Source organism: Sesamum indicum, linkage group LG11 (assembly GCF_026168435.1).
Source record: "Sesamum indicum cultivar Baizhima isolate 11 linkage group LG11, ASM2616843v1, whole genome shotgun sequence".
In the NCBI taxonomy this organism is placed as follows: Eukaryota; Viridiplantae; Streptophyta; class Magnoliopsida; order Lamiales; family Pedaliaceae; genus Sesamum; species Sesamum indicum.
The window spans coordinates 3,651,313-3,677,844 of NC_142667.1; the positions used below are offsets into that span (position 1 = coordinate 3,651,313).

At 37.5% G+C, this 26,532-nt stretch overlaps 2 protein-coding genes and 1 long non-coding RNA gene across 3 annotated transcripts; 1 reads left to right on the forward strand and 2 right to left on the reverse strand.

The window, feature by feature from the left end:
• Nucleotides 1-283: 283 nt before the first annotated feature.
• LOC105173297 (T-complex protein 1 subunit alpha) lies at nt 284-8,041 on the forward strand. The gene is made up of 17 exons (XM_011094990.3): nt 284-576; nt 871-935; nt 1,296-1,385; nt 1,474-1,560; nt 1,675-1,734; nt 1,829-1,879; nt 2,064-2,159; nt 2,835-2,900; nt 3,523-3,740; nt 4,085-4,181; nt 4,793-4,879; nt 5,608-5,742; nt 5,973-6,077; nt 6,408-6,536; nt 6,634-6,737; nt 7,524-7,614; nt 7,714-8,041. Exons 1-17 carry the CDS (start codon nt 504-506, stop codon nt 7,798-7,800), a joined length of 1,641 nt encoding a protein of 546 aa, XP_011093292.1. The 5' UTR covers nt 284-503; the 3' UTR covers nt 7,801-8,041.
• Nucleotides 8,042-9,866: 1,825 nt separating this feature from the next.
• On the reverse strand, nt 9,867-13,432 carry LOC105173298 (alanine-tRNA ligase). Its single transcript, XM_011094991.3, has 9 exons — nt 13,129-13,432; nt 12,246-12,312; nt 12,060-12,137; nt 11,904-11,956; nt 11,514-11,597; nt 10,781-10,833; nt 10,618-10,682; nt 10,398-10,456; nt 9,867-10,203 (listed from the first exon to the last, which is right to left on the reverse strand). The coding sequence occupies exons 1-9, from the start codon at nt 13,363-13,365 to the stop codon at nt 10,114-10,116; spliced, it is 786 nt and encodes a 261-aa protein (XP_011093293.1). The 5' UTR covers nt 13,366-13,432; the 3' UTR covers nt 9,867-10,113.
• An 8,545-nt stretch (nt 13,433-21,977) lies between these two features.
• On the reverse strand, nt 21,978-26,433 carry LOC148785014 (uncharacterized). Its single transcript, XR_016062721.1, has 2 exons — nt 25,745-26,433; nt 21,978-25,624 (listed from the first exon to the last, which is right to left on the reverse strand). It is a non-coding gene; the product is annotated as an uncharacterized LOC148785014 (long non-coding RNA).
• Between the last annotated feature and the right edge of the window lie 99 nt (nt 26,434-26,532).

A 26,532-nucleotide genomic window follows, 5' to 3' on the forward strand; every position in this document is an offset into this window, starting at 1 on the left:
AGTTCGACCTCGAGCTGGCTCCACTCGAACTTGAATTTTTCAAGTTCGAGTTGAGGTCAAAATCGAACCGGCTTACTAAGCTCGTGAGCCAGGTCCACTCGTCTGCTATCCCTAGTATCTAATCTCCCTGCATCCAACCCAATAAATATGACCCACTGGACTTGTCTGGTTCTTTGGAAAGGAACTTAATATCAAGAGATTGGGCTTCAAACTGAGCCCAGCCCATTTCAACCAAGCACAGCCCAAATTGCCCAGTTGGTAAATTACGCCTCGTTTGATTTCAAATGATTTTGCTCAAACCCTCCCAAACACACTGAGGTTTCTATCTATTGTCTTAAGCCCTGAATTCTGTGAAGAGAAAGCCAAGCCGAGCCGAGAGAAGGCGTAGTCTGCAAATTTCAGCTGCATTCCCGCTCTCAGCTGCTCCACTCTTGAGCTCTGTTCCATCCAGCTGAAACAAGCAGCCGAGGATCGGATCTAGGATTTTATCTGAATAAATCAGAATGGCGATTAATGTACAGGCACCAGATATTTCCGGCGAACGCCAATCTGGACAGGATGTTCGCACTCAAAACGGTACGTTGTTCGTATTTGTTACGTATGAATGTGCGATTATTTGTAACTGTAATTGTCTGTATGTATGCGAGCATGCTTCTCTCTTTCTGGTGTTTATGAATACATGTAATTTTGGTCATTTGTTATTTATTTATTTATCCTTTTGAAATGTGCAGTGGTTGTTGTGAAAATTGTGTGATTTGTGTTTATAACCATATCTCAATATAACTTTATATATATATATATATATTATATAAAGTATCACAATTACATATAGTATTAAAATTTTCTACATTGTCAAATTATTTCCAACAGTGGTGGCGTGCCAGGCGGTTGCAAACATTGTCAAATCTTCGCTTGGTCCTGTTGGCCTCGATAAGGTATGTTTTTTTTTGCTTTAATTTTTCATTTTTGAAGTAGGCGTGTCTTAGTGTGTAGTAGATTTGTATAGATTTGGAGTTTGAAATTTTTCTTTGGTTAGACTTCTGTTATACTATAGAATTTTTTTTTTCCTCGTTTTACTATGGAAGTCTGCATCCATAGGGTTAAGGTGGACATGGTGTTGAAATTCCTGGCTTGGTGCTAGAGTTCTGTGAATACCAGTGATTGGCCCACTATTGGCATGAAAAAGATGCACATAGCTCATTTTGTTTGGAGATGACTAATTAGCTAAATTTTGTATTTGCTCATGATTGAAGTAGCAGTATGTTTGTTCATCACCCAGTTATGGTACTTTACAGATGCTTGTGGATGATATTGGTGATGTGACGATTACTAATGATGGTGCCACAATACTGAAGATGTTGGAAGTGGAACACCCAGCAGCCAAGGTGAATGGACCATTTCTTTGTGTTTTATAAATCCGTGATTTAAGTAACTTGAGTCTTATCTTTGACCTTCATCTTCTAATGATCACAGGTTCTTGTTGAGTTGGCCGAACTTCAGGACCGAGAAGTTGGAGATGGAACAACTTCTGTGGTCATTATAGCTGCAGAATTGCTTAAGGTAGTACTACTATCCTAGCTGCATTATTTGAACAGCTCTATTGCCTTGTGCTTCTGGTTTGAGTCCTTGGGAAATTATCATAAGTACTAATATTTTGACATTCTTTTTCTACAGAGAGCTAATGATTTAGTGAGAAATAAGATACATCCAACATCAATAATCAGCGGATACAGAGTGCGTATGAAATGTTTTTATTTTATCTTTTGTTTTTAAATCGACTCTGCTGCATGCTCATGGTATCTGTAATTGCATAAAACTTTTGTGGCAGCTTGCAATGAGGGAAGCATGTAAATATGTTGATGAAAAACTTGCTGTGAAGGTATGCGCTCCTAGCTATTGTTTCTCTAGAAAATTAAATATTCACATTCATATAATATCATGCATATTGAATCTGTAAACGGCCCAAAGAGAGCTAAAACGTTTACAGGATTTTCTTGCTAGGTTTTTAGAAGATGTAATGCATTGACGTCTTCTAGCTTACATATTTTTCATATGTATGCTAGGTCGAAAAGCTTGGTAAAGATTCTCTTATAAACTGCGCCAAGACCAGCATGTCCTCGAAGTTGATAGGTGGTGATAGCGACTTCTTTGCAAATCTTGTAAGTTGCTGAATGGATGGACAATGGAGTTATTGGTTTTCTTATAGATGAGCCACTGTCTAAGTTGTTGGGCTGAATTTTGTTAAAGTGCATGGCATCAAGTGCTACCTTTTCCCACAAGTTGCATGTTGTATGGGCATTTCATCAACAGTTTGCATCTCTTCTTGTCTCCCATCTGGTGGCCAATTCACTGGCTCTTGCTTTATTCTTACAGACACATGCAGACACACACACAGACACATATGTATACTTTCTTCCGTTGGGTTGGGAGGAGAGGAAAGTGGTCATCTATTAAGCATTCTTTTCATCAGCTGCTTAACCTGTTTATTTGGTAGCACAGTATTTGCCTTTTGATGTTTAACCAAAGCACGATACAGCTTCCAAATAACCTCTCTTTCATTTCTAATGTGGCCATAAGCATCAGGAGCAGTAATGTCTATTTATGACTGTTCCTGTTCAGTAAATTAAGATAATATCTCTAAGTTTTCAGATTTATCTGTAATTTTTTGCTTTATTTTATTGCTGGATTAGAATGCTTATTGTGTCAGATGTTGACCCATTACACTCTGCTTATCTAATCTTCATACTCTTTTCATGTTTGTGGCTCTCCATTCTCATGGCTCAATATGCATTCTCTTCATTTTGAAGACATAACACAACTTATTTCATTTTTAGGTTGTGGAAGCTGTACAAGCAGTAAAGATGACCAATGCAAGAGGTGAAGTTAAATATCCAATCAAGGTCCGTGGTGCACAGTTGAGCATTAACTTGTTAGTGATTGTTGACATTACTCGCTCTAAGAGATTGTTTTCCCATGAGTATGCATATTCTGTACATCAGCGTTTCCAGTACAGATACTTCATAAATTTTATTCCTCTTTTTACTTGTGGAGAATCGATGGTGCTTAATTATCTTCTTCATCAAAGACATCTTGTGGATTTAATGAACACTCTGTTTGGATCTTAGGATTTAGCGGAAAAAATTGCTAATGAAGACATTTCTGATTAAAGAAAAAATGCAGGAAATCATAGTACAAGTATAAGTATATAATTTTGTGAGACATCTATTATAGTGAATGCTTAGATTCATTTTTCAATGTTTGGCACATTAAACCATGCTTAAAATTGATATTTGTGTTGTCCTGAGGTAAGTGTGAGGAATCCAGTTTTACTTTGATGTTTCTTTTCCTTTTCACTGTCCTGCATCTACTCCTGGATGCGCACAGAGGGTTAATAAAAATCAGAATTGATTACTGGGTATGAAGAGAGGGATTCTCCTAAAAATCGTAATGAAGTTTGCCTTACATTATCATTTAACCTTTCATCTGGAAGAAGGAAGTTCAGAAGATTTTCTTGATGTTCAGGGAATCAACATACTTAAAGCGCACGGGAAAAGTGCCAGAGATAGCTATTTACTTAAAGGATATGCTCTCAACACAGGCCGTGCTGCACAGGGGATGCCATTGAGGGTTGCACCAGCAAGAATTGCTTGTCTTGATTTTAATCTTCAAAAGACAAAGATGCAAATGGGAGTCCAAGTTTTGGTTACTGACCCCAGGGAGTTGGAAAGGATTCGTCAAAGGTGATTATCTATTTATCTTCTGTAAACGCTTGTGTCATAAAAGAAGACAGTCGATATGGATGATTCTATGCAGCTTTTATTAATTTGTTGTGTGTACTTGTATCTTTTGTGGTTAGCATGTGTATTTGGCTCAATCAAAGCAGAATGCCTTTTTAAATCTAAGCTAATTGAGTACTTTGATCTCCTAGAATTTGTATTTCAATCTGAACTTAGTTTTCTCACCCTTTTCAATTGCTTATGCATGCTAAGTGATGGTACACTGCGGAACAATTTTTACCAATAGAGAATGTCTTTGAGACTTTTGACATGTAATCTAGTAATGACTGATGTAAGCTGTCTTGCAGAGAAGCTGACATGACAAAAGAACGTATTGAAAAACTTCTTAAGGCCGGGGCAAATGTTGTTTTAACCACAAAAGGAATTGATGACATGGCACTCAAGGCAAGCTTCTTTCTCAGCTTTAATTCCAGTAAAGTTGATATATGCATGTTAACTCTTTGAATTTCGTATCAAATGGTTGGTTCAACTATAATCTTTGGGTAGTGCATGCTGTCTGACGGTTCCACCCTCCTCCACCCTTTATTATTTTATTATTAATTATTTTTTTCTTTTGGGGGGGGGGGGGGGAGAGGGGGTTGGCCGGGGTTGGGTGGGGTGGGAGGGCTACATGTGGCAGATTACTAGGATGCCTGTTTATGTACCTCTTTTCTTATTTTCCCCAAGTTTTAGCTTGAGTTCAACAATGCAGTAATGAGAGTGGCCAGCATCCAACTTCCTGCTCCCACCTGCATTTCTGGCCATTTCCATCGATTCATGTTTGAAATATCATTACTAGTTATGGATAATCCTCTCTTACAAGAAGCTTAGTTGATTGGCATCATCTTGGATAGCTTTGAAGTCAGAATCATCTCTTGTAGGCATGTAAGATAATTTATAGCATTATGCCAATCAGAAAACCCTTTGAGGAATCCACATAATTTTTCCATCTCCATCTTCTCTTCATCTTATTTCTGGATTTGTTTTTAATTGAATCCTGTCTTATCTGTAAACAGTACTTTGTGGAGGCTGGTGCCATAGCTGTGAGACGTGTCCGCAAGGAAGATCTGCGCCATGTTGCCAAGGCGACTGGTGCAACTGCGGTATGTTATCTTTAAATGATACAAATGCCTGGCTTGTAGATATATTTCCACAATCATGGGATACTTTTTAACAAACTACTTCAGTTTTAATATTGGGGTTACACCAAACAACCTACCATCCAGTTTGCGTATTAGGAAAGGATGTAGCAAAGATGATCAAGAAAGTAATAATGAATGAGCATGTAGAGAAGCTGAAAGTGTTGTATCCTCAAGTAGTGTTAAACAAGGAGGTTTCTCTACTGTCATCCTGTCCTTCTAAATGCAGTCGATTTGTTATCTATCGTCTGAGTCATGAGGAAACTAAAAAATAAGGTCATGGCCATGGCGTGGTGTATCCATTCTTGAGAATTATGCTCTTCATACAAAAGCAATGTTTTTGGTACTTTTTTCTTCCTTGAACATTTCTGTTTTGATGTTCTGATCATTTGTCTCAAAGTGAGATCATAAAAAGGCATCATTCTTAGTCATTTAGACACGACGAGTATGTGCTTACCTGTAAACGTGAAGTTTTTAATTAATGAAACATTTGGATATTTGGTAATCATGTCAGAAGAAGATCGAGGGTGAACAGTTGCAACCTGGGAACTCCTGATCTAGTCTATAGTTTCTGATAGTAGGTCGGACTGGATGGATTAAAGTAGGAAATGGGAAAACAGTTTCATGGATTAATGTATTTGGTCAATGTCTTTAAGAGGCAAACTTTCTTCCTAAAAATTCCACTCGTACAGGTTTCCACATTTGCAGATATGGAAGGGGAAGAAACATTTGATTCATCACTTCTAGGATATGCTGATGAAGTAGTGGAGGAACGCATTGCTGATGATGATGTGATTATGATTAAAGGGACCAAAACCACAAGTGCGGTATGAGTTATATTTTCTTTAACATCATCAGTAATTTCTTTCGCTCAATTGAAATGCTTCAGCTACTTATAATTCGTTTTTGCTTTCTATCGTGCTGGTACTAGGTCATATTTACTTATTTCAACTCTTCCATTTATTTGGAAAAATTGCTCCATTTTGAAACGAAGATCAGTTTAAGTTGTAGCCCCATACAGGATTATATTTATTGCCTTGAGATGTGTTTTCTTCAGGTTTCATTAATACTTCGAGGTGCCAATGACTTCATGCTTGATGAGATGGATAGGGCTTTGCATGATGCTCTATGCATTGTCAAAAGGACTCTGGAATCTAATAACGTAAGGACTGCAGTTGTTGATTTATCCTAGTTAGAAGTTTGTCTAAGATGCCTCGTTTTGCCTTTACTGTCTGAGCATTGAGCAGAATATTTCCCTATTGCCATATATGTATGTCTTTTTAAGATTAAGATTAACATTATTGTAAGATGAAATTTTCTTGGGTCATTTGGAGCCGATAGAAACTGCACCTCTTGAAATGTGGAGGTCAGATAGTATTTTACTCTTTTTTTCTTTTTTAGACATTCATGGCAGGTTAGTGTGTTAATATTCTCGTATGATGAGAATGTGGATACATTTTGATTTGGATTCTCAAATGCCATGGCAATATAGGTCGTTGCTGGCGGAGGTGCAGTAGAGGCTGCACTATCTGTATATCTGGAGAATTTGGCAATAACTTTGGGATCCAGGGAACAGCTGGCTATTGCTGAGTTTGCTGAAGCTTTACTAATCATACCAAAGGTCCTCCAACAAATGTGCCTGAATCATTTCAGTAACCAATCTTATCGATTGTCACTTGCTGTCTGAAGTGAAAAATTCTGAATGTTGCTATTTTTAGGTGCTTGCGGTAAATGCTGCTAAAGATGCTACTGAGTTAGTTGCTAAATTACGAGCTTACCACCACACTGCACAAACTAAGGCAGATAAAAAGCATTTGTCAAGGTACATATCCTGTGTTGCTACCTTTAGTGTACTTTTCTTTTATGTTGTTCTCCAACAGAGAATTAGAAATCTTCAAACTAACAGCCCCTACAATCAACGATCCAGACCTTTCGTGTACTTCTGTTTTATGTTGTTCTCGAAGAGAGAATTAGAAATCTTCAAACTAACAGCCCCTACAATCAACGATCCAGCAATTTTGCTGCCCAGAGCTTATTCTGCGTCATTTATCCCTTTCCATAATCATAATAAGTATCTTTTTAGGATTCACATGTCTTTAATGGTGTAGATATGAGATTTACGAGGTTTCTGAGCTGATAAGTAAAATGCAGTAGGTTTAAAGGACCCTAGATATTCTGCTGTATATATTAGTTACCCAATTATTTATTAAATCCTCCTTGTACTATTAGTTTTTGGGTGCTGAAGGATTGCATATTATTCTTTATGATCATGTCGCTTGGTGCTGCTTCAAGTAGTTTCAAATATGTGACCTGTGGAAGAACCTGTGTTGTAATTTGCAATTTTATTGTCCACAATTTGGAAATTTCTTGACATGCAAGATTGAATGTCTTTTTGGTACCGACTGCTATATTACCATTCTGCCATACATATTTTCGGGGTAAGTTTCTTGAACACTTGATCTTCTTAACAATTAGCTAAAATGTTGCCAACGGTAGGACAATGGAGTGCAGTTATCATTTGCAGCTTATAGATATACCATTTTCATTGCTCATAGCAGAGGAGTTGGTATGAAATGGTGTCTGATTGGTCTTCATTTTATGGTTGCAGCATGGGTCTAGACCTGATGAAAGGTATTGTTCGGAACAACTTGGAAGCAGGAGTAATCGAGCCCGCAATGAGCAAAGTAAAGATAATTCAGGTTGATGATGTCTGAAACTTAATGCTTGATGTTTACGTTCTTAGCATCTGGTGAGGTGAAAATGCTAATTCAATACTTTCTTATTTCTTTTTTTGTTAGTTTGCTACCGAGGCAGCTATTACTATTCTTCGGATCGATGACATGATCAAGCTGGTTAAAGATGAAAACCAGAATGATGAGGATTAAAATTTTCGGTGGTTATTTTTTTGGCAACATTCTGTTTTTATGAATGCAATAGGATGGTGGCGAGTTTGTTGCATCATGATTTCCCCCCTCTATTTTTGGGGGTGGGGTGCGGGTTTAGGGTTCATTTTTGGCTGTGCATTGTTAGTTGAGAAACTGCCAACTGCGTTGGAGGAGGTTCATTTTCTGAAATTCACATTTACACAAATTTTATGGTAATCCAAAACATTTGACGGTTGGTGCATATTTTTATGGCAAAGATCAGATATTTGTACATGTCTTTTAAATGTTAGGATATATATAGCAACGTGACCAATTAAAATTTGGTATAATTATGAATATTCTTTTGATATTTGAAATACAATAAATACACTTTTAATGTTTGATGAAATTCTATAATTCTTGAATGGAGGTTAGAATTGTTAATACTGTGCTTACTGTATTATTTTTAAAAAAGGATAAAAATAAAATAAATACAATTATAATTCATAATTTATAAGAGTCTTTTGATCAATTTGCTATAAAAAAATGCAATTTGCCCCCGTGTTAAGATAAATGTGCTAAAATAGTAATTTATCCTTCTGTGTTATATAAAAATAGAGAAAAATACTCCTTTATACCCAGTAGTGCATTACACACTCTCCTTTTGTAACTGAGGTTGATTTTTAATCAATAAAATATTATTTATATTATATATATATTAATGCATACATTATTTATATATATATGGTCACTTTCTTCCTCTTCCTCCGACTGCCGGCTGCCATCACCACCACCTCCGCTCGTGCCCTGTTGTTGACTCTCTCCCCTCGCGCCGAGCACCCTCATTCCCAGCCTCTTGCGCTAGCCACCCCTCTCTCCAGCCGCTTGCCCGGCCACACCTCCCCCCTTCCCCCGCACCCTAAGACCCTTGCGCTGGCCATGCGCCTGCTGCCTAGGTCCGCCCCTACCCCTTCCCGCGCCCAAACCCGCTCCCATTCCCACCCCGTCCCCAGCCCCACAGCCCAAATCCACCCCCTCCTCCCCCTCTCTCCAGCCGCTTGCCCGGCCACACCTCCCCCCTTCCCCCGCACCCTAAGACCCTTGCGCTGGCCATGCGCCTGCTGCCTAGGTCCGCCCCTACCCCTTCCCGCGCCCAAACCCGCTCCCATTCCCACCCCGTCCCCAGCCCCACAGCCCAAATCCACCCCCTCCTCAGCCTACCACCCTTTGCCCTTCCTCCCCAACCCGCCACCGCTGCTCCCCTCCTCGCCGACACCACCTCCCTCTCTCTCTATCTCTATATATGCATACATTTATATATTTTTCTAGATATATTTCTATATATATTATATATAAGTACATATATTTCTAGATATATTTATTTATATAATTTAATTATATATGTTTCACTTATTATTTAGTTAAATCTAAATCGTTGATTCAAATGAAATAAAATCTAGTCTATTAATTTATTAGTTAAATTTAAACCTTAGATTGAAATTAAAATTTAACGGTTTTTAAATAAGGATTTAAATGTCAAAAATAAAAAATAGCGCGTGTAATACACAAAACGCGTTAGGGGCATTTTGCTCTATTTTTTATAACACGGGGGGTAAAGTGCTCATTTCCCCTAACACAAGGGGTATATTGAATTTAACCATAAAAAAATAAATAAAAACCTAAAGGAGATTAGTAGATTGGGCGAATTACAAGATCAGAGTATTTGCAATTATGCCGAACTTCAAAAGAGCTCATTGTAGTTTATCCTAAATTTTATCTTGTACCGCGAAATAATGGTCAACAAACTTCTGAAATAAAACAACGTTTTCAATTGAAATGATCCAAACTCTGGCCAAAATCCTAATATAAAATCAAAACTCTTTTAGCCTGGTTGCCTTAACAGTACTGGTGATTCAAAATTACCGCGGAACAGCAAGCAATAATGTAAAACCATTTATCCGATGCAACCACAGGATGCCAATGTAAAAATTTCGATAAATCAGCCATAAGATATGCATAAGAATAAAATACATGACTGCAAGATTATGGCAAGGAAAGAAAAGATGCACATGCAATATAAAAAGCAATTGAGGGTGTCGGAAGTTACTTGACCTCCATAGTCGCACTTGAAATCTTTACTTGTTCAAGAAGAGGTTAGGACCGTCGATTCATCCATGAATTTCGACTGTATTTGTCCTATAGCAAAATTTTGAGCTACAGCTTTGAAATCAAACTTTTTATTTGAGTTACTATATAAAGCATCAAAAAAGTTCAACAACAATCTAATATAGGCTTAATATCAATGGAGAGAATGCAAAATGAGATGATTGATGTTCAGACTGAGATCCCATGATTGCTGATTCTGGCGACTTCCTTGGACAGAGCATTCCTTTCTTTCTTTGCCTCTTTCGCAACGTTATTAACCTAGAAACAGAGACCTCACCGTATTATGAAATGAACAAACTATTAAGTGCTTTAAGTAAGAACTGTAATTGATACCATAATTTTCACAAACAATGCGCAAGCCCACTCTATGGAAACTCATGACATGCAAGATTGAATATGTACATGTGCAGCATTAAGAAATGCCCCTCACAGAAAAGGTGAGAAGCACTCACTTGAGTTCGAAATCGCGATGATTCTCTACTGGGAAGCTCTCTAAGGACATCCTTCAAGCCTGACACGATTATAATCAATCAGATGGCATTATCAGATGACTCGTCCAGAGAATAGAGAAGATTTTAATTGCTTAAAATCAAAGATGCCACATAAACTTAGCTTGTGAATGTGTGTGCATAAAGTCAAGGACAGGCAGGGGAGGAAATGCAGACTACATACCTCTTGCTTGCCTTTCTATCTTATAAGCAGAGTTTAGGGCACTTTGTATTTGCTTTCCTGCTTGCCTGTCAGGAACAAATTTGAGCAGGAAGCATAATTACAGAACTAGATAAATACTAAAATAAAATATGCTTGAAAACAAAACTCAATAGCAAACACAAACCTGAGTTTTGTCCTTCCTCGCACCACGTCTTCTTCAGCTTGCATCGCTTTCTTCTGATACCACAAGCACATAAGTTAAGTCAACCAGTGATATTGGAATACAAGCTGCTTCATAGGCAAGACAAAGTGAATTCAAGTGCTAGTCAAAAGTGATAAGCTACAAGCTTGCTTCTGCTGTTTTAAAATTTTTAATATAGGAAAGAACAAAAAATAAAGAAAATTTAGTATAAATATATTAACTACCCTCATCCACGTGGAAGTTTTGATAAAAGATATAAAGAAAACGCATCAGGGAAAGAAAACAACATGAGAAGAGAGAGGACGTTGACTTTCCATTTCAATCCTCCATACCGCTTACTATTTAAAACCCTTCTCAATGAGACCACTGGAGCAAAGCAGGGAAATGAGGAGTATGCTGTCAAATTGCCAATCATATCCCAAACAAACATGGTTCCCAGATACACATGGAGAGGTGTATTATAGTACTTATACGCTTCTAGCTGAAATCATTTTGAGAATGGGAGCATACGTATTAGTTAGGATCAATATGGAATTATTCCCTCATGCTCATTGTATATTTTCTCCTTGGTTGATGATAGTAGGAGCAATGCAAATAATCTATGCAGCTTCAACATCTCTTGTGAATGGAATTCTTTTCAACAAAATGTGGAGCAATGACAAATGCAACATAAAAGCATAAATCAAGCAAACAGAGTTTTGTGCAGAAATAATACCTCCAATTTCTCACTTTCAGCCTTCAAAAGATCAATTGATTGGCGCAACTGCTTGACTTTCGCATCAGCTCGAGAAAGCAAAGTCTGTCAACACAACATTTGTTAGCATCACAATTCCTTGTCAAACACTTTCAAACACCAACATGCACAGTATGCTGATCGATTTACTTCACCATGTCAATGGGAAATAATGCTAATTCAATAGAATATTCTCACATTCTTCTACGTTTCTAACCACTAAACATGGTTTAATCAAACTAATTTCTGCCTCTGCAGATAAATTAGTTATATATAAGCGGTAAAACAAGTAACTTTTCCTGTGGTTAATGCTGTGCAAAATAAAAATTAGTTTGGCATCATCAATAAGAATGCCTATCTTTGCTCTATTACCTCTTCACTGAAAAGGAGGCGCATTGTGTTGTAGTAGAAGAATTGTCTGGTCCCTGCAGAAAAATTCCAAAATAAATTTAAAGAAAAACTTTGAGGCCTACTGAAGGACAATAAATAGTATGGTTTCAGATGCTTCAGTTTATGCACTAAACATACTTTTTAGACCCAGAAATCCCACACCAAGAACAGCTCCTGTTGTAATCAATGGGTGTGAAGCGGCAAGAAGACAGCCCTCTGCAAAACAATTAATAGTTTCCACAAAGATCGCGAACTGAGTTGAGAACTAACTGGTAAATGATTTAGGCGAATGTACTTATGCCGCGTGAATTACTTCTAACAGACCTTTAATCTTCCCAAAAGCAATATCCTCATATTGGCTATAGTCAGACTTCAAGTCTTGAAAAGAATCCTGTAACAAGTTACTCAAACCCAAGCATATCAAAAACCTTACTGGACCACATACAACATCTAATGCATGATAGGAAGTGCATCAATTGATATACCCTCACTCTAAAGAATGCCTTTCCAATTGTGCTCAATTCTATACTTGCTCGGAATAGTATGAAATTGAACAATATCAGCAGTATTTCCCTTCCATTTCACAACAAATACACTTCCTCTCTATTTGAACATCAAGAAGAGCAAGAGAAAGAGCAAACTCTGGAAAAAATAGGTGTGCTTTGAGATAAGATAAAATGGGAACAAGTCTTAGGAAATTTTTTGTCATCCTCTCTTAGCATTTCCATCTTCTTTAGTATTCCAAGTTAAAAAGAGTCAATGATTTCTGTAATCCAATAGTTATTCGATGGTTTTTATAATCCAATAGTTATTCTCTTGAAAACACTCGTATATCCCCTACTCATGTTGAGAAACTTTATACAAGTAGAAGATATTTTACGAACTACAGTTTCACGGTACTTCTCAATTTAGATTTTCCAGATAAGCATTCTTATTTCCAAATTTCCTTTCTCTCTAGCATTTTTCTTGGAATTCTTGATCTCATCCAATTCTTAATCCAACACATGAAAATGTAATTTACAATTCCGCTGCTTTTGGACATTTAATTTGACATTTTCCAGTTCCAAGAGTTATCATAAACAATCCTATGTAAAAAGCATCTACATTTTCTATTTCAGCAACACAGCGAACAGCAAAAGCAAAAATTGACAATCTTCCCTTGTTTCTTCTACTGCAGTGAGCATGAGGAAAAAAATCAGAGCATTACAATGGTTTGGTTGAAATGCGCCGAAGAGGTGTTGAGGATGCGATCAATTCGCGATCTGGTGGCTTCGATTGCGCTCTCCACAGTGCTCTCGACTGTCTTCTGCGCAATCACTGCTTGCTGCACGGCGTAGTCCGTCCAGAGAATAATCCCCTCGATTCCCCCAGGCAATTTCGGAATCCTCTCGTCCGATGGATATTCAGGCGGTTTTCCTCCCGGTGATTCGCCGGCGATTGACATTTTTATGAAGCTTCACTCTCGGGATGGAAGCGTCGAAGGTTCTTTGTTTATGTATTTCTGCTCTTTTCCTTTTCCTTTTCCTTTTGTCAAATGTGATCTTGTCGGGTTTGTGGCGGATCCGGGTAGGGTCCAATGAGGGCAGTACATCCGGGTAGGATCCATTTTTAGGAGGTGTTGTAAACATTGAAAACGACCGCTTATCAATTAATTGTAAAAAATGAACTGAAAAAAATATTTTTATTTTATAATTTTTGCTTTTAAATTATTTAATTAAAAGTTACATTTAATTTTTTTGCTTATAGTCAAAAGCAATAAATAATTTTCTATCAATTTCTGTATTTTATTAATAAAGTTATAAGGGTAAGTGTTATATTTGATCCTTTATATTTTCGTTAAAAATCATTTTAATTTCTCAAGTTTATTTTTTAACTTTAACAACCCTAAACTTTAAGTTTTGTCTCAGTTTGGTCCCTCTGACAATTTTCTAGCGAAAATATGACTAACGTTTGACTTTTTGGGGGTTAAAATGGTTTATTACTTATTTAGACAGTCAAGTTTGTAAAATTATCAAATTAATCATTATTTAAAAAGAAAACTATTTCTTTGTTTTATATTTTTATATGACGAATATGATGTAATTATCTTGTATGAAAAATAAAAAGTTTGAACATAATAATAACATATTGCTTAAATTAAAACAAAATAATTTTTTCTTTTCTTTTTTTTTTAATTTTCAAAAGTGACAAAAAAATCAAAATTATAAATAAAATTTATAAAAACTTATTTAATCTAAAAATTTTAATAAAAAAAATCTAAGTCCTTTTTTAATCTTAGGAGTTAAAAATATGTCTAATAAAATTAATCTTAACAATTTTTATTAAATAATTATGAAGAAAAAGTTGGTGAAATGTACTTTTAGTTGTACTTTTTGGTGGACTTTAAATATATTAATATTAAGAATTATATATTTATAAAACCTCTTAAAATTAATTTTATATATATGAAATCCACAAAAAAATCTAGTTAAAAAACATAATCTACCAACTTTTTGCTCGAAAACTCAAACATTTAATAGTATTGTTAATTAAGGTTTAACTTTTTAAAACTAATCTTTAACTCTTGAAATAAAAAAATAATGACTTAGGTTTTTAATTATATTTTCAGATTAGATAAGTTTTACAAAATTTATTCATAATTTTGATTTTTTTTAACTACTGAAAAAAATATTATTTATTTTAAGTTAAGCAATATATTATTATTATTATTATTATTATTATTAATTTGTTTACAAGAATTCAAAATTTTCATTATTCACATAAGATAACTACAACATATCAGCAAAAAAAACATATATTATTTTTTTCATTTATAAAATGATTAATTTCATAATTTTACAAACTTAAGCCTCCTTTACTTTTGGGTATTAGGCATGATTTTCCAATTTATCATGCCCAATTTTGTGTTTACTTTTAAAAAGCTCAGCCCGTTATAAGAATCTAGAGCCCGAAACTGTTGATGATTGTGTTGTGATATCAAAACCCCCCTATCTTGCTAGTATTAGAATTAGCATGGACCCACAAAATGCTGATTGAAAATCTTGAACGTCCAAATTATCTTCATCAATATATCGATTCACTTGAAAATACCCTTATACTTTACGATACTTTCCCAACAATCTTGTCAGGTGCATTATATAAAAAAAATTACTTTATTGACTTTTTACTCTTCTTCTTCACAACAGTGAAACTACTCATCTTCCATGAGCAATATTTCTTCTTATGCTTCACTTTGAAATCTTCCCATTTTTGCACATATAGGTGAAGTTTTAGTGTATCAAACTGGTCAATACTATCTATGAGTTTTATATTATCTGTTATTTGAGTATTATCGTACCTCTGGTCAGGTTCTTCAAACAGTACACAATATGTCTATTTTTTTTCTTTTTTGCACTCAGGTTTGAAGACATAGGACAAGAATCGTGAGCATCTGGTGCCATTCCCAGATCGTGGGTTCCCAAGTAGTAGACAACACCTTTGGTTAAAAAGGATTTGTTGCATCTATGACAAGATGAAGAAAGAATGTATTTTCTAAATATTTTTAATTTTATCTTCCAAAAAAACTGGAGTTTATATTTTGTTTGCTTAATGTTGGCTTATTTTAATATTGTGGAAAATATTTCATATTAGGAACGTGATTATATATTTCATTTTTTTTTTGTGTTTTGTATTATCGCTTATTCATGTGGGATCCCCACACGCGTGCAAGCAGCCTTGGTTGTTTGATAATTGAATTAATAACTCATGAAGTGAGACCAAGAAATGTTAGTTTTTTTCTTTTCATATCTTTCTCTGAACCCTTAGCTATGTAATTCTAAATATATATATATATTTTTTTAAATAAACACCCGAAGATGGGGGGAGGCTTTTCAGGGTCCCCATACCTTCTTCATTGAAAATAAAGTACAGTACACATTACAATAAACTCAACAAACAAGGAAGTAGGAGTACTACTCCTTTACATTTTTGCACGACCTCAACTATTCTGTATCTTCCCTTTCTTCTTGTTGATTTGATTTGTTTTTATTCTTGGGCCACACGAGGTACTCCTCTGTTTCATCACACAGATTTTCACCTCCGTATTCTTAACCAAGTACTCCGGTATCCCGTCTACGAGGAATTGATTTTTGGGCAGTCTGTCGGGGGAAGCCAGCTCTTATAACAGCTGCTCCGCCGAGTTTGTATCGGCAGGGTTGCAATTGGTCGAGCAAGTCGGGTCGCAGATCTTCAATGGCATGGCATTACTAACCAAACTCTCCCCCTCATCTGGATTCTGTTGGAGAAGCATGGAAGCATTTCCCACTTGTATCCAATTTCCTTCAGCCATATTATTTTTTGAATTCTCCTCACCCATTTTTTCATCCTCACATGTGGTGTTAGCGACATCAACAGAAATGATAGTTTCATCCACGTTAGCCATAAAATCAGTTTTGTGTTCAGTATGGTACCTGGGGTCCTTTGCAGGCTGAAACTGTTCTGCTGGTCCATCATCTTTGAGCTCTCACCAGTTTCCTTTGCTACTGCTTTGCCCCGCCCGACCTCTTCAGCAACCTTCTGTCCTTTCATTTTCTCAACAACAGCACGGTTGCTCGGCTTTCGGGGTGGCGGTTTGGGAGCATCGCCTTTCGAATAGCATTCTGAACCTCAATGCCCAATGTGTTTGCACAAAGAGCAGTAGTGTGGGATTTGCTCATATTCAATACGTTGTACAATAGTCTCCCCACAAATCTGAATTTTAAACTCTTCAAGGCGTGGCTTGAGAAGGTCCAACTCAATACATGCCCGTGCCTTGGCTAGCTTAGATTGATTGAGCGTGGCGTCGTTAATCTGCAAAGGATTTCCAATCATGCTCGCCACCATGAATAGAACTTCCTTGCGGAACAGATGTGCTGGCAGCTTCGGGAAACTAACCCAAACCGGTACAATCGATGACTCTTGAGACGGAGTGAAAGTAGGAGTCTACTTGAAGATGCGCATTGGGTACCCCTGGATATACCAACTACGCCGCAACCACATGCGAGTATAGTGGTGCTTCACAAGAAAGGGAAATTAAGACATGTCTATTGTTCAGCATACTAATCGTGAATTTATTTTTTATGCCAGTTCCCGTGATCAGTTTGTGCAGCATGCTGTACGAGGGTGCTCCATGTGAAAATTTTCCGACGAGCGCGAATCTGAATGGACCTGCAAGGATTTCGGTCTCAGCGTCTGTAAACTGCAATGTTGGACCATTGTCGCCTGTCAAAACTGTTCCGAAAGCAGCCGGTGGTGAGTCCGCAGGGAAGTATTTGTGAGGTGCCGGTTTTGAAGTTTTCGAGTCCCGTGGAGGCGCAACAACTTCAGCAAATGATTTCTTCAGAAGGTTCGGCGTCGAGATCGAGGAAGCAGGCTGTTGAATTTGTTGGGTTGTTGACTCGGTCAACAAGTCAAAATCGGTCAATGGTAGGTCAAACGCGCGGGATGCCGGTGGAGGAGCTTCTGGCCGTTCTCCGGTGGCCGTTTCTGACCGAACGATTGGCTGCGCCGAACCAGGCGAGGCCAATGATACTGGTCCGCCACTGAAACGACGTCGGACGGTGGAGATACGGCGCCCGATCGTTGGCGACGGCGCACGGACGAGAAATGCAAGATCTCTTCACTCCGGCCATGAAATTGGGCAAGACTAGTCTCAAACGACTCGCACTGAGAAGGGGGTTCGAACGCTGGTGGTCCGCGACCGTGGGTCGCCCTGACGATGGCGAATCGACGGCGGAGGCTAGCGGCGGTGGAGGTCCAAGCCCATCGTCGTGCGTGCATGAAACCTCAAATTGTTTGAGGGGATTGTAGTACTCATCGAGGCGATTCCAACGGTATATGGCACGGCCGGCAACTCGCCGGGAAATGGCCAAAATTTAGAGAGAAGTTACCGGCGAATCTAGGGCAAAATCGGCGCGATTCAAACTGTTTTGTAGGGCGCGTCCGGCGACTTCCGGAGTTCGATCACTGCACGACCAGCATCATTGTGACGGATTCTTCGAGATGCATCCAATGGTGGTGCGCGTGTGGCTTCACGTGCCGATGGAAATTTTCGGCGATCGGCCAGCGGCGGCGCGGCGGTGACGCCGCCGTGGAGGAGGAGGTGGATTGTCTGTTGGTGGTGGTGGTGAGGCTGAACAAGTGGTGGTTTCGTGGTGGTTGGTGGTGGAAGGTTTAGTGTGTACTACCACTTAAGTTGTCATGAGTGATTTTTGATACTTAAACATATTTATTAATCAATTATACTCTTTTTTTTAGTTTAAAAGTCACTCGGAGAAACTGCTTCTATTTTATTTAATCAACCATTATAATGCGCTACTTGCTTGTTTGATGAATATGTGTATGATACTTTCCTTGTTATATGACTGTATTACTAACAACCTGTTGAATTCTTTCGTGTTTTACATATAATATTATCATGTAACTCATATGCAATGTTCTTAAATTCTTGAATGTACATAAGATGAATCACGTGAAGCATATAGAGATATTAATGGGCTATCCAACTTATTTTGGATGAGATTATTATAGCACTATACTTGTTCTGTTATGTGTATCGAAGACTTCATAGGCGTCTTTGTCGAGCTAGTTATGGTGGAAATGTCGTACAGGATGCTCAGTACGATACTTGAGCAAGTTAAGCATCTTCGTGACATAATAGATATTAGTGGTGTGAAATGCATTGACAATTTACGCGTGAACAACCTGTAAAGATAAGTTTTTACCTGAGATATATCGGCAATAGAAGGCCCAGTCACCAAAATATCGTCAACATATACAAGGGAGAAGGCTTGAGGAACAGGCATTGGTTGTGACCAGACTGCCTAAAACTGAAATCAGTGAGCTTGCGAGTAAGGCCGTAAAGAGAACGCTCCAGTTTGCAAACCAAATTAGGAGCTGCAGCATACCCATCAGGCGACATCATGTAAATGTCCTCATCGAGGTTGCCATGGAGGAACGCGTTGTTGATATCCATCTGCTAAAGAGGCCAATCATTCGCATCGCATAGATAATAATTACCTACAAAGCATAAATGAAAATCAATTTCATATTAGTGAAGATTGGAATTGCGTAGTTAAATGGAACTAATAATGTGAGGTATATTATTGTAATACTCTCGAGACTTTCAACCTTCTCGGCCTATTGATCACATCGTGTAGTACCCAATTATCAACTGCACTTCCTTCCCAACCACTAAGAACATATGTAAATTTTCCATCAGTATTGCAAACACCAAATACATGGATAGAAATTTGACTCTTCCTATTTGGGTAACGACCTTTATCAGTCTCAGAAACACGAATGTCAACATGTGTGCCGTCTAATGCACCTAAACAATCATGATGCAACAAATAACGAATAGTTGTTGGAAGATATTTAGAAAGTTGAAATATAAGTAAGTAGGCACCATCAATAAGATAATAAGAGTTATTACCTTAAACCATCGCCAACATGAGTCCTGACATCCTTCACCTATCGGTAATGTATACGACAATAAAATTGGATGCAAATGGAGCACAACCATGAGAACTGAGTGAAAGTGTTTGCTAATAGTCTGAACACTGCAGATGAAGGCATGCTTTACAACACAATTCTTCTTGTGATGCGTGATGAGACTCAAGAATATTGCAGCTTATTCCATAATAATCATGTGCCTAGTTGCTCTTAGAACACTAGAAAACTCTAGCAATTTACATAAACGACCAAATGCATTTCTTGTCACGCGTAAATTATCAATGCATTTCACACCACTAATATCTATTATGTCACGAAGATGCTTAACTTGCTCAAGTATCGTACTGAGCATCCTGTACGACGTTTCCACCATAACTAGCTCGACGAAGACGCCTATGAAGTCTTCGATACACATAACAGAACAAGTATAGTGCTATAATAATCTCATCCAAATTAAGTTGGATAGCCCATTAATATCTCTCTATGCTTCACGTGATTCATCTTATGTACATTCAAGAATTTAAGAACATTGCATATGAGTTACATGATAATATTATATGCAAATACACCGAATTAAGCAGGTTGTTAGTAATACAGTCACATAATAAGAAAAGTATCATACACATATTCAACAAATAAGCAAGTAGCGCATTATAATGGTTGATTAAATAAAATAGAAGCAGTTTCTCCGAGTGAGTTTTAAACTAAAAAAAAGAGTATAATTGATTAATAAATATGTTTAAGTATCAAAAATCACTCATGACAACTTAAGTGGTAGTACACACTAAACCTTCCACCACCAACCACCACCAAACCACCACTTGTTCAGCCTCACCACCACTAGGTAATTATTATCTATGCGATGCGAATGGTTGGCCTCTTCAGCAGATGGATATCAACAACGCGTTCCTCCATGGCAACCTCGATGAGGACATTTACATGACGCCGCCTGATGGGTATGCTGCAGCTCCTAATTTGGTTTGCAAACTGGAGCGTTCTCTTTACGGCCTTACTCGCAAGCTCACTGATTTCAGTTTTAGGCAGTCTGTTCACAACCAATGCCTGTTCCTCAAGCCTTCTCCCTTGGGTCCTATGGCCTTAATTGTATATGTTGATGATGTTTTGGTGACTGGGCCTTCTATTGCCGATATATCTCAGGTAAAAACTTATCTTTACAGGTTGTTCACGATCAAAGACTTAGGCGACACTCGTTATTTCCTTGGCTTGGAGATCGCCCGTGGTGATTCAGGCATTTTCATATCGCAAACTAAATACATCATGGACATCATTCGCGACACTGGTTTAGTTCAGGCGAAATCTGTCTCCACTCCGCCGCCCACAAGTCTTAAACTATCTTCAGCTTCTGGTGCTCTGTTTCCTTATCCGAACTCTTACAGACGTCTTGTTGGGCAGTTGTTGTACTTGGGCTTCACTCGCCCCCGAAATTTTCTCAATCGGTGTATCTTACGCAGCCTTGTGATGCTCATTGGCACGTAGCCCTTCACGTTGTCCGTTACCTTAAGGGTGCCCCTCCCAGGGCCTTTTCTTTCTTGCTTAGAATTCATTTGCTCTTCGTGCCTTTTGCGACGCAGATTGGGCATCTTGTGTTGATTCTAAGTGCTCCCTTACTGGATTTTGCGTCTTCCTCGGTGATGCTCTGGTGTCTTGGAAGACTAAAAAGCAGCCTACCATCTCCCGTTCCACTGCCGAAGCTGAATATTGCAGTCTCGCGGCCACTGTCTATGAGCTTCGTTGGTTGTCTTACATTCTTGCTGAATTTGACATTCCCCTGTCTCTTCCCATTTATTTATTCTGTGACAATAAGGCCATGCTGCACATTCTTGTCAATCCCGTGTTCCATGAACGTACTAAACATATCGAGTTGGATTGCCACTTGGTTCGTGATGCGTACAAGGAGGGGTTTATTTCTCCCTCCTTTGTTTCTAGCTCGCTTCAACTTGCCGACATCTTCACGAAGTCTCTGCCGTTGAAGTCCTTTGCTTTGATTCGGTCCAAGTTGGGTCTGGTTCTCTTCGACACCAGTCCCACTTGTGGGGGGATGATGGAATACCTCAGCAGCAGCAGTAGCAACAGACAAAGCAGCTGCAGGACTCAGAGTTCGAAGAAGATGGTGATCAGAGTGAAGGAGATACTGGCTTCATTGACGCAGGATAAATCGTTTTTTGCCTAGCACGTTTTCTTCAATTTTAAGTCTTGTATTTCAGTTGTACGCTGACTCATTTATTCGCAATCCATTGGGCCACGTCAGTGCCTAGTCAGTTATTCTATTAGGTGGTAGTTACTTGGAAGTCTTTATATATATATATATATATATATATTCGATCATCTTCTTGCTCTGTATATTAGACACAGAAATTACAAAAAATACAAAATTCTTCCTATGGCTGCCACTGTGATATTTGTTTCCCTCAATTGAATTCAACATATATAACCACCATGTTTTGCAAATTTTGTATTCCATTTTGGCAAACAGATATATGATAGTTTCGAAGCAAGAAATAATAATGGATACATCTATGCGATATGTTTTACTAATAGCACCCAAATCTACGTAACACAACATAATAGCATAAAATCACAATACATTAAACTGAGACTGCGAACATTACAAGAAGAACATTTAACAGAATGCACCGCTTATAATACCAACATCTTCATTCCCACTTCACACATACATATTCAACTATCAGTACATCTACTAATTTGAGCCCTCTGATTCACTTGACAAGTTTACATATTCCTTGGCTCGTTTCGCTGGCTCATCGAGTTCGAAAATTGCAACCAACTCGATCCAGTCGGGTTCTCCTTCAAAGCGAACTACTATCGAAGCATAAAAAAATGCATCAAAATGTTGCATATTGGGTGGCTTATAATTTTTGGGACACTTAGTGTAAGTGTCGCATACATTGGTATAGCAAGATTTGGGCCAGTTAAAACACCTCTATAGTATATTCTATTGGGATGCTTATATGTTTTGTATTAATATATTTACAAGGCACAAACAAGTGTCCCTATATCAAAATAAAAATTAAAATAAAAAACGCTTTCGAGACACTTATTTATGCCTCAAAATATATAGGAGACAATTATATGTACTACTTAATGTATTTTAAAATGTCTCAAAAAGAACATAATAGGACATTTATAAGTGTCAAGATTTAGTTTGGAGACAACACAAAGTGTCCCAACAAAATTCCAAGATAACTAATATTTCAACTTGTCGGACATCCATTTACGCAAGTGCTCCATAATGGTCTCCAGCATTGTTCAATCTTTGTTTTCATCTAAAGCAATCTATAGAGAATAGAAGATAGAGTAAAATCCAATATGCAAGTGAGCTAAAACAACAAAATACAATATAGTCACATATAACTCTTTGATATGCATAAATGAAAAAGAATTAAAGAATAATACCAGTGGAATTAATGGAAGATAAATTAGCAATAATTAGTAAAGACACAAGTATCAGTTAATAGACACAACTTACAAGCTTTTTCTTTCCTTAAATACTCAAGTTCAGCCAAAGTGCTTTTTCATCATCCTCATCATCATCATTGTCATCATTAGTATAATAAATACTTAGTTAAATCAACAAATCACAATAAGAAAAACACGAGAAACTTTTCTGCAAACACAGAGATTAATGTATAAGGGCAAGCATATAGTACAATTTTGATTTCAATAAACCATCTAATTTCAGTATAGCAATGATATGAGACAGTAGCCAAGCAAATCTGTCATCCACCCAAGATACACTAAGAGAAAAGTAAAGGTATATTCCTTTGTTCTATTCACTAGTAAGTATTAAGAGAAAACAACACTAGAAAAAATAGTAAGAAAAATGGCAAGAGAATGGGAAATGTAATAGTAAGAGCTCGTTTGGTTGTGTTTTCATTTTCAGTTTTAAACAATTGTATAAAAATGCTTTATTGGTTTCTGTGCGAAAACTGAAAATATATTTGGATTAGTTATTTCCAAATATAGGTATATAAGCGTGAGAATTAAGAATATATATATATATATTTTTTATATGACAGGAATTAGATATGAGGGTTTGACCGAAATGATTGAATATGAGAAATTATAAAATAATCAAAATGAGTCTTGCCATTTTCTTTTTCAGTACATTTTTTTTGTTTGTTTCGTTCATTTAAGGTATAACAATTTTGTTCACATGATGGGCTAAATGTAGACATGTGCATTGAAGTTAATATAATGGGCTGTAATATTGAAGTGTGGTAGTTTCACGTACGATAATATACAAAATTTTTCCCATCCTTTTAATTTTTGCATCTAAACAATAGATATATCATAGTAAGATGTTTTGTCTATTTATTATTATAATTCAGTAATTTTATTTGATAACAATTCAGGAGAAAGAAAAGCAAGAATATGAAAACGAACATGGACAGAAAATTCTTGTAAGAATTACGATAGGGAATCCAACAAGTGAAGAGAATGTTTATATTAAATTATTGTTAGGTGATTAATAATATTAGGACAAGCTGTGAATTAATACAAAAATTGCATTACCTGAATAATAAATCCTTTGTCATAATCATCATCGATCTTTGCCAAGTTTAGGACAGGCCAGGCCGGCTTCCCCTTGCTTTTTTTATCAAAGTATTAACAATATTGACAAAATTTATAAGTCATGTGAAAGTATTTGCCACCATCAAAATTATATGATTTAAAACAATCACCGAGACAGTGGAATAAGAAGTTTGACTCATTCATGCACTCTTTAAAGTTCACTAGAAGTCACTATGATCAATGTCATTATTTTAAACATGTACTTGGTTCATCTATCTTCCTTGTTCTCTATGTTGATGACATGCTAATTGCTAGCACTAATCCACTTCTCATAAATGATTTGCAAAAGCAACTTTGTAATGTTTTTGAAATGAAAGATCTTGAAAATGCTAAACAAATTCTTGGCATGAACATCTCTAGAAATATAGAAAACTCTACCATCCTTTTAAACCAAAAATCTTACATCTTGTCTGTTTTGAAAAAGTTTTCCATGGAAAATGCAAAACCTGCATCGGCACCCCTAGCTGCACATTTTCAACTTTCTAAAGACCAATCCCCCAAAATGAATTTTGAAAAAGCCAAAATGGAAAGGGTTCCTTATTCAAATGTCATTGGATCCATCATGTATTTCATGGTATGCACAAGGTCTGACATTGCATATGCCATTAGTTGTCTTAGTTGATACATGTTGAACCCTGGTACACCTCATTGGGAAGCATTGAAATCTTTGCTTAGATATCTGCATGGATCGATTGATGTTGGCATTACTTTTTCTAGAAATTCTAATTATACTCAACTTGTTGGTTATGTGGACTCAAATTATGAACGATCGAGATAGTCGTAAGTCCACTACACCTTATGTGTTTACCTTTTGTGGTGCATGCATTAGTTGGAAATCCCAACTACAACACATAGTCGCTTTATCAACCACTGAAGTCGAATACATTGCCACAACCGAAGCTTTCAAAGAAGCCATTTGGCTTGATGGTCTTATAAAAGAAATTGAGTTTTCAAAAGGAAAGTTGGTTGTCTTTTCGGATAGTCAGTCCTCTATATAACTTTGCAAAAACCCTGTTTTTCACGATCGTACAAAACATATAGATGTTAGATTTCATTTCATCTATGACATCGTTGGTAAGGAAGTTATAAAACTAGAAAAGATCAAGACAGAGGAAAACCCTATTGATATGAGGACCAAAAGCCTGCCAGTGGATAAGTTCATTACATGTTTGAAAATTCTGAGATTAGTTCCTGACTAACCTTTCTTCTATCATAGTGTTCTTTGTGTAGGTACACGCAGGAGGGTCCCTTGGCTATGATGAAAGTTCCAGATCCAAAATTAAAAACTCCGGACAATGTTTCCTTATGGATCATTGGTCCAAGGTGGAGTATGTTGGTATATGGCCCAATGCTCAGTTAAGCCGGTCTGGCGAAGCCCAACACACGACACTTGGCTTGAGCCACACCGACCCGGTCCACACCCGGTAACCCGACCCGTGTCTCTACCTATTTATTCCTTATCTTCTAAAAACCTAGCAGTATTCTTCCTTCTCCTCTTCGTTTGACTTGCGCCGCTCTTCTCTCATGGATCTTCTCTGATCTTATGGTGGCTTTCCAAAGCCAATACAATGGCTTTTGGAAAGCCACCTAGGCTTCCCTTCTATGTATTCTTCACAACCCTATAAAAGGGGTCATCCCCTTCGACAAATGATACAGTGCTTCTACTATCTTAAAAAGACTTGAAATATTTCAGTGAGGATCTCTATGACTAGTGTAGATCTTTGTGATCTGAGACGAACCTGTTGTGGAGTAGCCGTGGACTGACTGTGTGTGTGGTGGTCGGAGTCCCTATGACATTGTTGCTGATTTTCTGTCGGCGTTATAGTACTGGATCTGGTTCTATCTAAGCCTCTCATCTCTTTTGTTAAAATATAATTTGTTTAATTTTTTTGGTGTGTATTTATATAAGGAGCTTTGTGCTCCATAATCAGTGTAATAGTTGGTTAGGCCATTCATTTTAAAGTGTCACTGAGGGCTTTTCCACCCTACAGTCTTTCATATGGCTTACATAAACATTATCCTCTAAACTAACAAAATCTGAAAATTAGAATCATTTTCCGTTGGTGGGGGTACCTTCAACGGCCGGCATTCAACGAGTTTGCACTATCGTCTTTTGTAGCCTTTGGGACGTTTAAGTCCGCGTCATCTTCATCTTCCGAGCTCAACGACGCATCCATGCAAATAGAATAAAAAATGACAGTAGCAGGCTTGTTATGTTGGGGGGGCTGCCATACCTGGAATATCCAAAAAAAGATCATCATCGTCTTCTTCTTCCTCCTCGTCGGGTATCGGGTTGCCGAGGTTCTCGTCGTCATCGAAGAGCTCACACAGCTCTTCCCACTTTGGCTCGTACGCATTACGGTAGCATCGAGCCAGTCGCTTCTCCTATTAAAATAATTGTTGAATGCTAATGAATAGGAAAAGCGACTGGCTCGATACTACCAGAATGCATACGAGCCAAAGTGGGAAGAGCTGTGCGAGCTCTTCGATGAGGACGAGAACCTCGACAGTCCAGTACCCGACGAGG

Coding starts and splice junctions, on each gene's coding strand:
- LOC105173297 (XM_011094990.3), top strand. CDS start 504: ATGGCGATTAATGTACAGGCACCAGATATTTCCGGCGAACGCCAATCT. Junction 936..1,295: donor GTCCTGTTGGCCTCGATAAG/GTATGTTTTTTT, acceptor GGTACTTTACAG/ATGCTTGTGGATGATATTGG. Junction 5,743..5,972: donor GGACCAAAACCACAAGTGCG/GTATGAGTTATA, acceptor TGTTTTCTTCAG/GTTTCATTAATACTTCGAGG.
- LOC105173298 (XM_011094991.3), bottom strand. CDS start 13,365: ATGTCAATCGCCGGCGAATCACCGGGAGGAAAACCGCCTGAATATCCA. Junction 12,138..12,245: donor TGCTTTTGGGAAGATTAAAG/GTCTGTTAGAAG, acceptor ATTGTTTTGCAG/AGGGCTGTCTTCTTGCCGCT. Junction 10,204..10,397: donor CATCGCGATTTCGAACTCAA/GTGAGTGCTTCT, acceptor CTCTGTTTCTAG/GTTAATAACGTTGCGAAAGA.